The sequence below is a fragment of the Hyperolius riggenbachi genome, chromosome 12 (assembly GCF_040937935.1).
Source record: "Hyperolius riggenbachi isolate aHypRig1 chromosome 12, aHypRig1.pri, whole genome shotgun sequence".
Lineage (NCBI taxonomy): Eukaryota > Metazoa > Chordata > Amphibia > Anura > Hyperoliidae > Hyperolius > Hyperolius riggenbachi.
In genome coordinates, this window is record NC_090657.1 from 51,106,470 (window position 1) to 51,122,389 (window position 15,920).

Genomic DNA, 15,920 nt, shown 5'->3' on the forward strand with positions numbered 1-15,920 from the left:
AGGGTAGGAAACATCTGTACAGCATCAGGCTCAGAACTTTCACTGAGAGATTGATACCCGATCCTTGCGGGTCACAATAATCACATCTAGCTTTAGGCTGGTTTCACAGTGGGACGTTACAGGCGCACGTTAGAGCAGCCTGTAACGCACCCCACCGCACAGCAATGACAAATCAATGGGCTGTTCACAGTGCCCACGTTGCGTTACATTGTAACGCTGCGCCATAACACAACGTACTGCATGCAGTACTTTACACGCGGCAGAGCCGTGTTAGACTGCTTGCACATGCTCAGTAAAGTTGGGGAGGAGCGGAGAGCGGCCGGGCACATGGCTAATTAATATTCACTGCACTCAGTGACGTGCAGTGTTTACTTCCTGGAGCGGCTACTCTGTGCGGCGATTGGCCGGCCGGGACCACGTGATGCCGCATGCGTCCAAGAGTGCGCATCACGGTATCATGGACGCCAGAGTGAGCTGCACAACGCGGCTCACTCCGACGTCCACACCAGAGAGCACCAGGCATTGCGTTAGGGGCACGTTATGCGACCTTAACGTCCCCTAAAACGCAACGTCCTGGTGTGAAACCAGCCTAAGGGCCGGCTCTGATTGACGGCTGCCGATGTCTGTCCACATAGTTTAGCGCTGGTATCTACCGCGTCTCTCATTGAGATGAATGGAAGTGTTCGGTGGATTAAATTTTCAGAAAAGCTGTGTGTAGCTTCTAGCATTGTTTGCGATTACGGTTCCATATACCCATAGGGGTCTGATCATTCCACATACAGTGGTGTGAAAAACTATTTGCCCCCTTCCTGATTTCTTATTCTTTTGCATGTTTGTCACACTTAAATGTTTCTGCTCATCAAAAACCGTTAACGATTAGTCAAAGATAACATAATTGAACACAAAATGATGGTTTTTATTATTTAGTGAGGCAAAAAAACTCAAAACCTACATGGCCCTGTGTGAAAAAGTGATTGCCCCCTTTGTTAAAAAATAACTTAACTGTGGTTTATCACACCTGAGTTCAATTTCTGTAGTCACCCCCAGGCCTGATTACTGCCACACCTGTTTCAATCAAGAAATCACTTAAATAGGAGCTGACACAGAGAAGTAGACCAAAAGCACCTCAAAAGCTAGACATCATGCCAAGACCCAAAAGAATTCAGGAACAAATGAGAACAAAAGTACTGTAATTGAGATCTATCAGTCTGGTAAAGGTTATAAAGCCATTTCTAAAGCTTTGGGACTACAGCGAACCACAGTGAGAGCCATTATCCACAAATGGCAAAAACATGGAACAGTGATGAACCTTCCCAGGAGTGGCTGGCCGACCAAAATTACCCCAAGAGCGCAGAGAAAACTCATCCGAGAGGCCACAAAAGGCCCCAGGACAACATCTAAAGAACTGCAGGCCTCACTTGCCTCAATTAAGGTCAGTGTTCACAACTCCACCATAAGAAAGAGACTGGGCGAAAACGGCCTGCATGGCAGATATCCAAGGCGCAAACCACTTTTAAGCAAAAAGAACATTAAGGCTCGTCTCAATTTTGCTAAAAAAACATCTCAATGATTGCCAAGACTTTTGGGAAAATACCTTGTGGACCGACGAGACAAAAGTTTAACTTTTTGGAAGGTGCGTGTCCCATTACATCTGGCGTAGAAGTAACATAGCATTTCAGCAAAAGAACATCATTCCAACAGTAAAATATGGTGGTGGTAGTGTGATGGTCTGGGGTTGTTTTGCTGCTTCAGGACCTGAAAGGCTTGCTGTGATAGATGGAACCATGAATTCTACTGTCTACCAAAAAATCCTCAAGGAGAATGTCCGGCCATCTGTTCGTCAACTCAAGCTGAAGCGATCTTGGGTGCTGCAGCAGGACAATGACCCAAAACACACCAGCAAATCCACCTCTGAATGGCTAAAGAAAAACAAAATGAAGACTTTGGAGTGGCCTAGTCAAAGCCCTGACCTGAATCCTATTGAGATGTTGTGGCATGACCTTAAAAAGGCGGTTCATGCTAGAAAACCCTCAAATAAAGCTGAATTACAACAATTCTGCAAAGATGAGTGGGCCTAAATTCCTCCAGAGCGCTGTAAAAGACTCGTTGCAAGTTATCGCAAACGCTTGATAGCAGTTATTGCTGCTAAGGGTGGCCCAACCAGTTATTAGGTTCAGGGGGCAATTTCTTTTTCACACAGGGCTATGTAGGTTTTGAGTTATTTTTTCTCACTAAATAATAAAAACCATCATTTAAAACTGCATTTTGTGTTCAATTATGTTATCTTTAACTAATAGTTAACGGTTTTTGATGAGCAGAAACATTTAAGTGTGACAAACATGCAAAAGAATAAGAAATCAGGAAGGGGGCAAATAGTTTTTCACACCACTGTATAGCCCTGCAGTATCCCATCTATTTTGCAATGCATCTAGCTTACCTAGCCACAAAATACATAAAAACATTTTGTGGCGTTCCCTTTGAACCTCTTGCTGGTACAGGTGATTGAAATCGATGCGCTGTCTACTGCCTTATAGACTTCAATCACTTCTAGCTGCACGCTCCGGCCGCTCTTCTCGCCACTACAGTCAACTCTCTAATGAAAGCTGAGCTCCGTACGATACGCCGGTCCAGAGCCAATTTCATTGGCTCCTCACCCTGTGAACCAATCGCACTACTCAAACTGGTCCTTAAAGTGGACCAGAGCCAGAACTTTTTAATAATAAAAAACAAAAACATACCTGCTCCAGGGGGCTAGCCGGATCAGGTAGCTTCAATTACCGCCACTCCTAGGGCCAGAAATCCTGTACTTTACTCTGGGGTAACAATGCTGCAGCTCTGGCTCTGTGTGTCTCATCACAGAGCACCGAGTGCAGAGGGGCAGGGAGAGGCGGGGAATGGGCGGAGTTGATTCAGAGCTGAGCCATTGAGAGGAGGGAAGGGGTGTTCCTTATGCCAGAGGGTTTTTTTTTTACCTGAGTGCCTCTCCTGCAAGGGACGCCCCTTCACCAGTTAGATGCCAACACGCTGCTTGTCAGAGTTTTCTGGGGGTGACACCGCGCCGCACAGGGGGCAAAGAGAGTGGCGAGGGGACACAGAGGCATTGCATAGAGCAGGGAACATGCCTACGTGTCCCATCTGCCCCCTTCCCCCGACGCCTCAGGTACACTTTAAGGGGCCAGAGTCTACCGTTCCAAAATATAAAACATTTCTAGAGAATGAAAATGTTAAAAATACTAGCTATAATGCAGTTGGTTAAAAGGTATAAGCATCTATAATCATCGCGTGGACCATCCATCCATTTATGTAATAGTATGGATTGATGGAATCTGACATACCTTGAAAGGGTCTGCTCCAGAAAGGTGGGGTTCTGGCTGATCCGATCAACCAGCAGGTTAAAATCCTCCTGTACAGATTTAGCTTGTTCAAAGAGGGACTTGGGCACCGGGGAAGGCAACAGAGTGAAGGGAGCAAAATTCACAACCTAAAGGAAAAAAACGTAACCTTAAAGCGATTTGAGCACCATTGTAAAAAAATAAAAATAAATAAAATGTTAAATTCACCTCCCCATAAGGGAGGTTCTAAACTGAGTGTGCCAATTGGGGAGCGGGGGTTGGGGGACGCACCATTACTTACCTGTGGAGTGTCGCTCCTCTGGTTCCCCGTCCGTTTGGGATGCGCCATCTTCTCTCCAGACTGGCTGCAACAGTTTGTATCTCCCAGCAGTGTTGTAAGCATACACATGTCACATGCCTGCTGGGAGATGTACTTACCTCGAGAGGGGAAAGCCTCTGGATCCTATCGAGGCTTCCCTCATCCTCCTCCATCCCACGGTGGCAGCGCTAGCTGTGCCCGAACGCCAGCCATGTAAATATTTACAGTGGGATGCGAAAGTTTCGGCAACCTTGTTGATCGTCATGATTTTTCTGTATAAATCGTTGGTTGTTACCATAAAAAATGTCAGTTAAATGTATCATATATGAGACACACACAGTGATATTTGAGAAGTGAAATTAAGTTTATTGGATTTACAGAAAGTGTGCAATAATTGTTTAAACAAAATTAGGCAGATGCCTAATTTTTGGGCACCAATGAAAATAAATGAAATCAATATTTAGTAGATCCTCCTTTTGCAGAAATTACAGCCTCTAAACACTTCCTGTAGGTTCCAATGAGAGTCTGGATTCTGGTTGAAGGTATTTTGGACCATTCCTCTTTACAAAACATCTCTAGTTCATTCAGGTTTGATGGCTTTCGAGCATGGACAGCTCTCTTTAACTCACACCATAGATTTTTAATTATATTCAAGTCTGGGGATTGAGATGGCGATTCCAGAACGTTGTACTTGTTCCTCTGCATGAATGCCTAGTGGATTTGGAGCAGTGTTTAGAGTCGTTGTCTTGTTGAAAGATCCAGCCTTGGCGCAGCTTTAGCTTTGTCACTGAATCCTGGACATTGGTCTCCAGAATTTTTTGATACTGAGTGGAATCCATTCGTCCCTCAACTTTGACAAGATTCCCAGTCCCTACACTGGCCACACAGCCCCACATCATGATGGAACCACCACCATATTTTTACTTTAGGTAGCAGGTGTTTTTCTTAGAATGCTGTGTTCTTTTTCCTCCATGCATAACGCCCCTTGTTATGCCCAAGTAACTCAATTTTAGTTTCATCAGTTCCCAGCACCTTATTCCAAAATGAAGCTGGCTTGTCCAAATGTGCTTTAGCATACCTCAAGCGCCTGGGCTGTGGGCTGAGAAAAGGCTTCCTCAGCATCACTCTCGCATACACCATCTCCTTGTGTAAAATGCGCTAATTGGTTGAACGATGCACGGTGACTCCATCTGCAGCAAGATGATGTTGTAGGTCTGTGGTGCTGATCTGTGGGTTGACTGACTGTTCTCACCATTTGTCACTTCTTTCTATATGAGATTTTTCTTGGTCTGCCACTGCGAGTCTTAACTTGAACTGAGCCTGTGGTCTTCAGTTTCCTAAATATGCTCCTAACGGTGGAAACAGTCAGACAGCTGAAATTTCTGTATCCTTCCCCTAAATTATGATGGTGAACAACCTTTGTCTTCAGAGGTCATTTGAGAGTTGTTTTGAGACCCCCATGTTGCTACTCTTCAGAGAAAATTAAAAGAGGAGAAAAAAAATTACAATTGAGCACCCTAAATAATCTTTCTCATAACTGGATTCACCTGTGTATGTAGGTCAGGGGTCACTGAGCTTACCAAGCCAATCTGAGTTCCAATAATTAGTTCTAAAGGTTTTGGAATCAATAAAATGACAACAGTGCCCAAATTAATGCACCCGCCTAATTTTGTTTAAACAATTATTGTGCACTTTCTGTAAATCCAATAAACTTAATTTCACTTCTCAAATATCACTGTGTGTGTCTCCTATATGATATATTTAACTAACATTTTTTTATCATAACAACCAACGATTTATACAGGAAAATCATGACGATTAACAAGGTTGCCCAAACTTTCGCATCCCACTGTACCTTCCCGGCTCCAGCGCAGGCACAGTAGGGGCTCTCCTCTCTGGGTCAGGCAAAAATAGCGAATTGCGCCTGCGCAGTAGAGCGGATTCAATCAGGATCGGATATTTCCGCCTGACCCCGAGCGGAGAGCCGCTACTGCGCCTGCAGTGGGGTAGGTAAATATTGCAGGCTCTACTGCGCCTGTGCCACAGCAGACTTTCCTTGTCGGCTGTGGTCTTGGAGGCCAGGAGGTACCACCGTGGGATGGAGAAGGACAGGGGAGGCCTCAATAGGATCTAGAGGCTTCCCTCTCCCGAGGTAAGTACCCCCAGGGAACCTTTTTGAAGTTGCAGGCCCTCTTTAAAAATAAATTATGACAGACCATTTCAGTCACCTTCCGCGTTTTGTATATTTATATACAATACCTGCTGCGGAAAAGAAAAATGTATGAACATGCATGCCCCCCCCCCAAAAAGATTGCAAAAATACGTGTGTGTTTTCAAGTGAGTGAGTTTTCAAGCACAAATTCTCTATCGTTAAGTGGGGCTTGCATGTTTTCCTTGCATTGAAGGACATCCATGGCTATAATTATGAGGTAATTCCTGGTGGTGTTGATCCAGGGATTTTATCTGACTGCATTTGGAGTCGGGAAGGATTTGTTTCCCTTTTAGGGCTAATTAGACCATGCCTTGTAAATACATCAGACAACTTGGCGGCCAAACGTCCATCCAATTATTATCATCGGATGAAAATTGGTGCCGCCAAGAGCCTGCCTGATCTACGATGCGACCAATCTCGGGCCAAAATGGGCCACATGTATCAATCGGACCTGCTATAAGATGAAGGGCCAACATGCTTGATCGGGTCCGCAGGGGTAACGGCGTGTGATATCCGGGCGAGCGATGAGTGCAACACAACCCCTGGTGCTGCCCCCCTTAGTGTAAAATGTGCCCTGGGCGTACATACTTTACCTGTCGGTGTCCGCCGCTGGCTCTGCACTCCATCCACATACATGCACCTCACGTGAGTGCCGGCGTATACCTGGGCGCCTGTGTTACGCTGGCAACTACGTTGGGCGAGTGTATATGGATGGAGCACAGAGAAAGCAGCGGACACTGACAGGTAAAGTATACTGCACTGTGCACGGGGGTGGTAACATTTTACACTAGGGGGACAGTGCAGAGGGCAGCGGATGTGGCATCGCCAATTCCCGAGAGATTTCTTGCTGAATCCGATTGAGAATCAGCCTGCGGTGTATGGGCAGGCACCAGATCAGATTCGATCAGAGAGAGATCTGTATCTTGGTCAATCAGATGATGTATGGGCATCTTAAAGAGAATCTGTATTGTTAAAATCGCACTAAACATACCAGTGTGTTAGGGGACATCTCCTATTCCCCTCTGTCACAATTTCGCCGCTCCCCGCCACATTAAAAGTAGTCAAAAACAGTTTTAAAAAGTTTGTTTGTAAACAAACAAAATGGCCACCAAAACAGGAAGTAGGTTGATGTACAGTAGGTCCACACATAGAAAATACATCCACAAGCAGGCTGTATACAGCATTCGTTTGAATCTCAAGAGATAATTTGTGTGTTTCTTTCCCCTGCAGCTATCTTCCACTGAAGTTACATGCTGATTGTTTCTTCCTGCAGACAGCTCTGCTGATGTCTGTAATTCCTCAGTATGTGACTCCTTTCACAACAGAGGAGGATTTATCCAGCTTGTAAAAGATAAGAGAGCAGAGAAAAGCTGGCTAATGTAAATAACACACATGGGAGTGTGCATAGAGGGGGCCTGGAGGGGGGCGTTCATCACAGATCCACAACACTGAAGTTGGCAGCCTTCCAGACACAGGGCGACAAGTACGACAGGGGAAAGATAAGCTGATTTATTACAGAGATGGTGATAGTAGAAAGTGCTGCAGTAAGCCAGAGCACATTAGAACAGGTTTAGGAACTTGTAGGATGGTAGAAAACAGGATGACATTTTTGTTACAGAGTCTCTTTAAGGGTTTTTCGACCTATTCTGGATCAACAGGGATATGTGAGGGAGCAGGCTAGTGTTGTACCTTATTTGCTGGTTGAACTCAACGGACGTGTCTTTTTTTAAACACAAATAATGATGTAACTTTGTAACAAATGTCCCACACGTTTATCAGCTTACAAAGAGCACAGTCGTTGCTTACATCGGAAGAGTTTGGGCTGTCCTTTGTCCTCATAACAACACCCTGCAGTAGGGCTGTATCTATTGCGATGGGTGCAGCTTCCTCTAGGAGTGTCGGGTTACTGAATATATCCTCCCACACTGCAGCCATTCCGGAACTGAGGAGGCAATAAACCAGAGGGTTATAACATGCAAATACCATGCAAATACATTGGTTATTAACAGAGTCTGAAGGGAAAACGGCGCCTGTTGCAATTTAGTGGAGAATTCCACAGAGCTAAACAGCCTAGGCAACGCATCGTTGGGCGGAGCTACAAACCAAGATTTCCAGATAAAACACTGTACGACTCTTAGATGCTAAATTCTGGACGTTAAAAACAATCCGTATTTCTTTTACTTCGAATGGGTTTCTGCCTCAGTAACGGATTCTAAAGCGAAGTACACACATGAGATAAAAGTCTTTGGAAAATGAAAGATCACAGATCAATTTTACCACCTGCATGCAGTAGGGGAGCCTACCTTGACTATTGTCAAGCTGAGTACACCCATCAGATAAAAATCTTTGCAAACTGAGGAATTTATCTGTCACAAAGATTGTCGGGGTAGTTTGAAAGACTGATCTTTCTAATGCTGGGAATACACAAGTCGATCGATTAGCCGCCGGATCGACTCCTGCTCGTCCCCGCAGGCGCTTCCTTATCTTACGCTCCATTCCCCGCCCGCCGGGATCGAGCGGGTAATCGATCCGGCGGGTCATCAGACCTGTCGGAAATTATCCATCGAGCCATCAGCGGCTCGATTGATAAGGGTGCATCGACCCGTGTATGCCCAGCATAAGGCCTCTTGCACACTGCATGCAATTCTGATTTTTTATATGTCCGATTCTTGATTCCAATTAAAAACCGTAACCGCATGCAGTACTTTTTTAATTGGATCAGATAAAAAAAAAAAAAAAAAAACGAATCGCAGGCAGTGTACAAGAGGCCTAAAGATGCTGTACACATGCAAAAGATCAGTTCCTGCAAAATGCATTCAAAGTCTATGTTATCTGGAGATCTTATGCACACCTTGTTTAATGGACATTCACCTGCAGATCTGAAGATCCATCCTGGTGGATCTGATATGTAGATGAATGTCCGTTAACCACCTGGGGACAGCTGATAGTAGATCCTACGCCATACTTGAGGCTGCCTAAGCTTGACTGCGGCATAGGCTTTACGCCACCTGCTTTTTGCACTCCCGACACGATCGCAGGCAGAGCCTGATTTACAGCTCAGGAGCCTGTAGGCACAGGCGTTCAGGTGCCCTAAACCCCGCCCCTCACCTCAGGCCACACCCCCATATTAGGTAGGCATCCCTCCTCCCCTTACTTGGTAACCCCGTTAATCTAGGTAGTAGATATGTCCCCCAAACCAAGTATAGGGAACCAGATGTGCCCCCACCTCAGTTTTAAGTAGCCCCCCAATGGGTAGGGGGACACTTGAGGAGGGGAGCCACCTCTCCTTCATAAGGAGCCTGTAGGCATGTCCCTGCAATGCATTATGGTAAATCCAGGCCTGATCGCAGCAGGGATGTGGAGTCGGAGCAATTTTTGGGTACCTCGAGTCTGGAGAAAATGCACCGACTCCGACTCCTAATGAATTTAAACTGTAATTATAATAGAAAATATGATGAAATGTTCTATTTCTCAGATAATGATCAAGACAAAAGAAATACCGAGAGCCCAATATAGTGTAGTATGCAAAACAAGAGGTTGGAAATGAAAAGTATATAATGTATATACTCACAAACGTGGGTTACCGCCTAGGTATCCACTGTATAGGCAGGTGAGGAGATTAGACCTGTCCTCACTCAGGATTAAAAGTCGCTCTCTGTAGATAAGGAAAAAATGGGGATCAACCCCTCCACCAGGGGGGGATATTGGTAATGTAAGAGTGAACAGAGGCGCCAGCAGGATAAAAGGTTCTAAAAGGCTTAAAATCCCTCAGAAGGTGGTGGTGGACTCGCCTTCCCGAAGCAGACAAGATACCGTCAGTTTTATGACAACAGGTTTATTAATTATACTCCAAAACAAACAGTGCAACGCGTTTCACAGGTATGTTCCCGCTTTCTCAGGCAACAAACAGATAGGAGTACACTGTAAAGACAGAGACAGATAGCGCCTCCTTAGACCAACGTATATGTGTGCTGATGATTTTTGGTGTACAGTTATGTTAACGTGAATAATGGGTAAACAATGCTGTGGTTAGAGGTATATTGGGAGAGGGGTGAGGGGCTGTGCGGGGATTGTTATAAGAGTAAAAATCGTAGTGAAAAGGGGGGGGGGGGGGACTGTTGTGGGGTGGGGGTTAGGGAGAAAATAAGGGTGGCAAAACACAATGCAATCAAATGTAGTAAAATGCAGTAAAACAGACTCACCAGTAAAGTCTCAAGGTCACGAATAGCTCCTCTGTATCGGTGAGTCTGGAGAACAAGGTTTATATACCTAAGAGTATATGGGTGGACCAATTGCATGGTTCATAAGGGGTGGGGGCTGTGTGATGGGCAAGTAATGTGTTTCTATGAGTGGGGAGGAGGCAAGCTGGGGGGGGGGGGGGGCGGTTTGTGGGCCAGTAGGAACAGGGGACAGGTTATGTAACCTATGTTGGGCCAATAGCACTTCGGAGAACAGAAAGTAGACAAATGTGTACAAAAGTGTATCTATTCAGTTGCTGAATAGAGTACTGGTTAAGGGCATCGCCTTTGACATGGGAGACCAGGGTTCGAATCCTGACTAGGGTCAGTACCTATTCAGTAAGGAGTTCAAGGCAAGACTCCATAACACTGCAGGGTGGCCTCTGAACAGGAGTGTGTTTATTTTAAATAATTTTACTCGCTTCAGGTTCCCTTTAAGGGGGGTTCAGCTGCCAGTCTTGAAAAGGTTAAACAAGGTGTGTATGAGATCTCCAGATACATTTATTTATTGCATTTGTAAAATCGCCAACATATTACGCAGCACTGGACATTAGTTTAGGTTACAGACAATATTTAAAGGGAAGGTTCAAGCAAAATAAAAAAATAAGTTTCACTTACCTGGGGCTTCTACCAGCCCCATGCAGCCATCCTGTGCCCTCGATGTCACTCACTGCTGCTCCAGTCCCCCGCTGGCAGCTTGCCGACCTCGGAGGTCTGGGGCCGCATTGCGTATGTTTTTACGCATTCCTGCTAGTGCAGGAACATTAACACATACATTTTTACGCATTACTGGTTCAATGCGTACATTTTTACGCATTGAACCAGTAATGCGTAAAAATGTATGTGTTAATGTTCCTGCACTAGCGGGAATGCGAGGTCGGCAAGCTGGCGGCGGGGGACTGGAGCAGCAGTGAGTGACTACGAGGGCACAGTATGGCTGCATGAGGCTGGTAGAAGCCCCAGGTAAGTGAAACTCATTTTTTTATTTTGCTTGGACATTCCCTTTAAGGGTGACATACAGCAATATGACAATACAGGAATACAAGAAAAACCAGACCACGCAGCACAGTAGGAGTACAAGGTAATGCTTAATCACTAGATGGGAGCATGGGGATTAGGAAAGCTGAGTTCATCAGATGCATAGCATGGGTGCACAGTAATGGAGGTGCATGATCAGGTAGGACACAAAAGGAGGAGGACCCTGCCCGAAGGCTTAAAATCTAGAGGATTGACCATGAAAGCATTTTGCAGGAACTGATCTTTTGCTTGTGTACAGCATCTTTAGACAGATCAGTCTATCAAACTATCCTGACAAACCTATGCGACAGATAAATTCCTCAGTTTGCAAAGATTCTTATCTGATGGGTGTACTCGGCTTGAGAATAGACTGTGTAGAGTATGGCTCTCATACTACATGGAGGTGGTAAAATTGGTCTGTGATTTGTCATTTTCCAAAGACTTTTATCACGTGTGTACTTTAATCATTAACCCTTGTAAGGCTGTGTCATGGTGCAGTATAATTTGTACCCAGGCTCAGTAGTAATATATAATCCGGGGGTGTAGTCCAGCTACCACTGAAGAGAGTCAGAGCTGGACAGGGCCCAGAGGCGGTTGCCGTGGGAGACTGGGCTGGAACAAGGTGATAAGGCAGCCAGGGGGTTACATAAACTTCACACAGCAAAACAAAAGCCGAAATATCTGAGGATTAACCAGGACTGGTGGAACCCCTGCAGGGATCACATTTCTCAAGAACTTAATGCTGTTAAATGAAATATTATAAGAAAACAGTATGCTATTCATGTGCTCTAAAATCTGAACTTTATACTATCGCCAGGAAGCTGTTCAGACCAGTGATGAGATCCAGGAAAGGCTTATAAACAGGATTATAAAAGGGCACAGGGCACCTCTGGGCATCTTGTGGAGGAAAAGGCCTCATTCACAATGGAGCGTTTGTCAGCTCTATGCTGATCACTGGTGATCAGTAAGGCCCTGTTCACAGTGCTCAGTTGCATTGCTGAATAATTCTGCATGCTAACTCACTGCCCATACAAGTCTATGGGAATGTTCTCAGTAACGGATTGCGTTTTTCTAACTCGCTGCATGCAGGCTTTGTATTAAAGTCTATGGCCAGTCTCCATTGCAGTTCACAGTCATTATAACTTGTGAGTTATGCAACTGACCACTGTGAATCCAGCCTAAAGCATATGGCAATGTATTTCAATGAAAACTACCAGTATTCACACTGAAGCATTGTCATTTGGATGAAATTGTAAACGTACTGCATGTAGTATCTTCCAGTGCTGTGGAGTTGAAGTCGAGGAGTCAGAGCAACTTTGGGCACCTGGAGTCTGAGGTTTAATAAAGCTGAGGAGTCGGAGCAATTTTAGATACCTAGAGTTGGAGGTTTGGGGTCTGATCATTTTTGGATCAACTCCACAGGCCTGGTAAGTATTAGACTAAGGAATCGGAGTGAATGAGTCAGAACAATTTAAGGTACCTGGAGTCGGAGTCATGGTTTCATAAGCTGGGGAGTCAGAGCCATTTTGGGTACCTGGAGTTGGAGTCGGTGGTTTCATAAACTGAGGAGTCAGAGTTGGAGTCAAATTATTTTTCTACCATTTCCACCAGGGTTGTGGAGTGGGCACAAAAATCATCCAACTCCAACTCTGACTTCTCAGTTTATGAAACCACCAACTCCAAATCCAGATACTCAAAATGCCTCCAATTCCTCGACTCTGACTCCTTAGCTTAATACTTACCAGGGCTGTGAATTTAATACAAAATCATCCAACTACTGACTCAGACTCCTTAGTGTATTAAAACCACCGACTCCAACTCCGACTCCAGGTACCCAACATTGCTCCGACTCCTCAATTCCACAGCCCTGGTATTTTCTTAGCAATCGTGATGCAATTCTCATTTCCCCACAAAATTCCAAAGTGCTATCATAAAAAGAAAATTAAAAAAAAAAAAAAAAAAAAAAAAAAAACTGTACTGCAAAATTGCAATTGCAAATGTGAACCGGACCTTAGGCCAGGTTACATGGCAGAAAAAAACTCAGGTGGTTTACCAAATGTGAAAAAGAGATTTCTAATGTTTCCAGGGTCTATTATGGTAGACATGGCAAATACAGGTATTCCCCAACTGCCAAACCACCCGCCAATTCGGACGGCCCAAAAATGTGAAATTTGATTTTGTAGGAGCCAGTCAATTTTTTTTTTTCGAAAAGACTTTGTAGTATTTGAGAAAATCATTTTTTTTTTTAAATTAACGAAATATTTTTTATATTTTTTATACCAGTAAAATGACATTTTGCTGCGGTACATTGAGGGCACAGAGGTGATACAGAGGGGGACACTGGGGGCCATATAGGAGGTGCAGAGGGGAGAAATGGCACTTTTAAAAAAGCCAGATACTTACCTACAGAGAGAGAAGGCTCTTGGTCCTATAGAGCCTTCCCTCTCCTCTCCCGGTCCCCTTGTTGCAGCGCTAGCTTCCCCCTTTGAATTCCCTGCTGCAGGGGACTTCGGAAGTCTTCAGGAGCCGAGTCCTCCTGAAGACAAGCGGCTCCTGGACTCATCCTGTGCCTGTGCTGTCCTTTCGAAACCCTCCAGCAAGCTGCAGCGACCCCCTCAAAGCTGGCTGGTCGCGGGCAGTCGGAGGCTACTGCGCATGCGGGGCCCCAAGACGCACACATCCTGATCGCACTCTCATATCGATTTTCCTGTACTGCGCATGAAAAGAATGCAGCCGTGCACAGGGACGCTGTGAGGAGATGTGTAATAAGCTTCCACTGTACATACTGGAGGTGTCACAAATTGTGTAAAACAAATAATGCAAGTACAGTTCTATGTTGACCAGAACCCTATTTTAAATTCCCTAAAATAAAACACCTGAAATAGCAAAACACGCCATTATTTATAAATATTGCTGTATAATATAATCAAGGACTCTGTGGACTAAAGGTGTCCATTATCAATGCAATTTAAAAGAACGATCACCCTTCCGGGCTGATAATTCTGATCAGATGGAAATTATCAGAAAGAATCAATTAAAATGAGTATTTCTTCTAGAAAGCATCTGCAAAAATGATAGACAAAATGATTGCTTGCAGTTGACTAGCACCAGCAACACTGTACAATCCGATCAATCAGAAGGTCGATTAACGGTGCAATTTTAACAAACAATCAACGTTCTGATCGATCGGATTGGACAGTGCTGCTGTTGCCAGTCAACAAGCATTTTTCTGATGCATTCTATCCTAAATGCTAGGATTAGTTATAATTTTTATTCTATTTATGGGCCCAATTGATGCTTTCTGATCATTTCTGTCAGATCACAATGATCAGATTGGAAAGGTTGATCAATCTGCGCATGAGCAGTCTTGCACACCCAAACGACCGTGCTCCTGTAGCGTTATGCACAAGCACAATTATAGTCTTAGCGAACTGGACAAGCGTACAAGCGCAGCCACTGGAAAGCGATGAGGGGGCATGTGCAGTAGTCCCCTCACGGCCAACAGCGGCACAACAGAGGTGACCGAGAGAAGACAGACTACAGGGGGCTGGAGGAAGACCCAGGTAAGTATAAATCCTTCTACTAGCGTTGTCTCGGGTGCTGTTTAAATTTATTGCAACAATCACATTTTACAAAACCTCAAGACAGACATTGGCTATATTATTTTCCCCAGACACTGTTAAAGTGGATCTCCACCCTAAAGTAAAAAAAAAATAATCTAGATTTGTACTTCAGGCTGGAGATCCACTTTGAACACGTGTGTGTGTGTGTGTGTGTGTGTGTGTGTGTGTGTGTGTGTGTGTGTGTGTGTGTGTGTGTGTGTGTGTGTGTGTGTGTGTGTGTGTGTGTGTGTGTGTGTGTGTGTGTGTGTGTGTGTGTGTGTGTGTGTGTGTGTGTGTGTGTGTGTGTGTGTGTGTGTGTGTGTGTGTGTGTGTGTGTGTGTGTGTGTGTGTGTGTGTGTGTGTGTGTGTGTGTGTGTGTGTGTGTGTGTGTGTGTGTATAGTTAGCAGCATTTAATCAGATAATTCTAATGTTTAACTTATTACTCACCAGATTCGACTTCTCGCTCAATTCTTCTCGCACTCTGTATGTATTCCAGCTTCACTTTCCTCCAGGCAGTGTAATCTTTTTACACATGGGAAGTACCTCCATCCGTCCCCATTCTGATAGGCTGCCAGAGCGAGGCTTGGAACTAGCTCTGCTTGACCTGATTGGCTGCGCGGTAACAGTTCATCATGACTGTGCATTCCGCCCACCGGAGCCGCTGAGGGGGGTGTGGTCAGCGGTCAGAGCGTGAGCAGCGTCCAATCAGCTGGCAGAGAGTCTTGCGTAGTACGCGTTGACCTGCAGTGGAGAATTGAGCTGCGCGTGGTAACTGTCTGTGAGGAAGATGTGTGATTATATCATGTGTAGTGGAGGTGCTTCTGACGCAGTTCTGGTCTGCCCATCCTTCCCTGTGAGGACAGCTGTCAGTATAATGCCCTTATGCTTCAAAGCATAAGGACATCGGGGCCTTGTTCACATAAAATTGCAAACGCAAGCAATTTTGTCTGCACCCCCCCCACTGCAAGCTGGTCTTTTTCAGAGCAAATTTTTTTTTATTCTCTCCCTGACACAAGTCAGGAAGTGAACTCTTTGACCCGGAAAATAATAAATACAATGTATTTATTCTTAAAAACCTGAACGCAATCGCTGCACAAAGCGATTTTGTGAGTGTTTTGTATTTTTCCTATACCTTCCACTGAGGCAAAATCGCCTAAAAAATGATACAGATCGGAAACGAACCGCTCAGATGTGAACTC

The 15,920-nt window shown here is 44.9% G+C and overlaps 1 protein-coding gene across 1 annotated transcript in view; it reads right to left on the bottom strand.

Annotated features, from left to right (window-relative positions):
* The window catches only part of GSS (glutathione synthetase), a 40,492-nt gene extending 25,208 nt beyond the window's left edge, over positions 1–15,284 (bottom strand). Inside the window, exons 1-3 of the mRNA XM_068263784.1 lie at positions 15,169–15,284; positions 7,670–7,805; positions 3,336–3,481 (exon numbers count right to left, since the gene is read on the bottom strand). Of these exons, the coding sequence (XP_068119885.1) occupies positions 3,336–3,481; positions 7,670–7,798 (275 nt within the window). The 5' untranslated portion in view covers positions 7,799–7,805; positions 15,169–15,284. The remainder of the gene's footprint in view (positions 1–3,335; positions 3,482–7,669; positions 7,806–15,168) is intronic.
* Between the last annotated feature and the right edge of the window lie 636 nt (positions 15,285–15,920).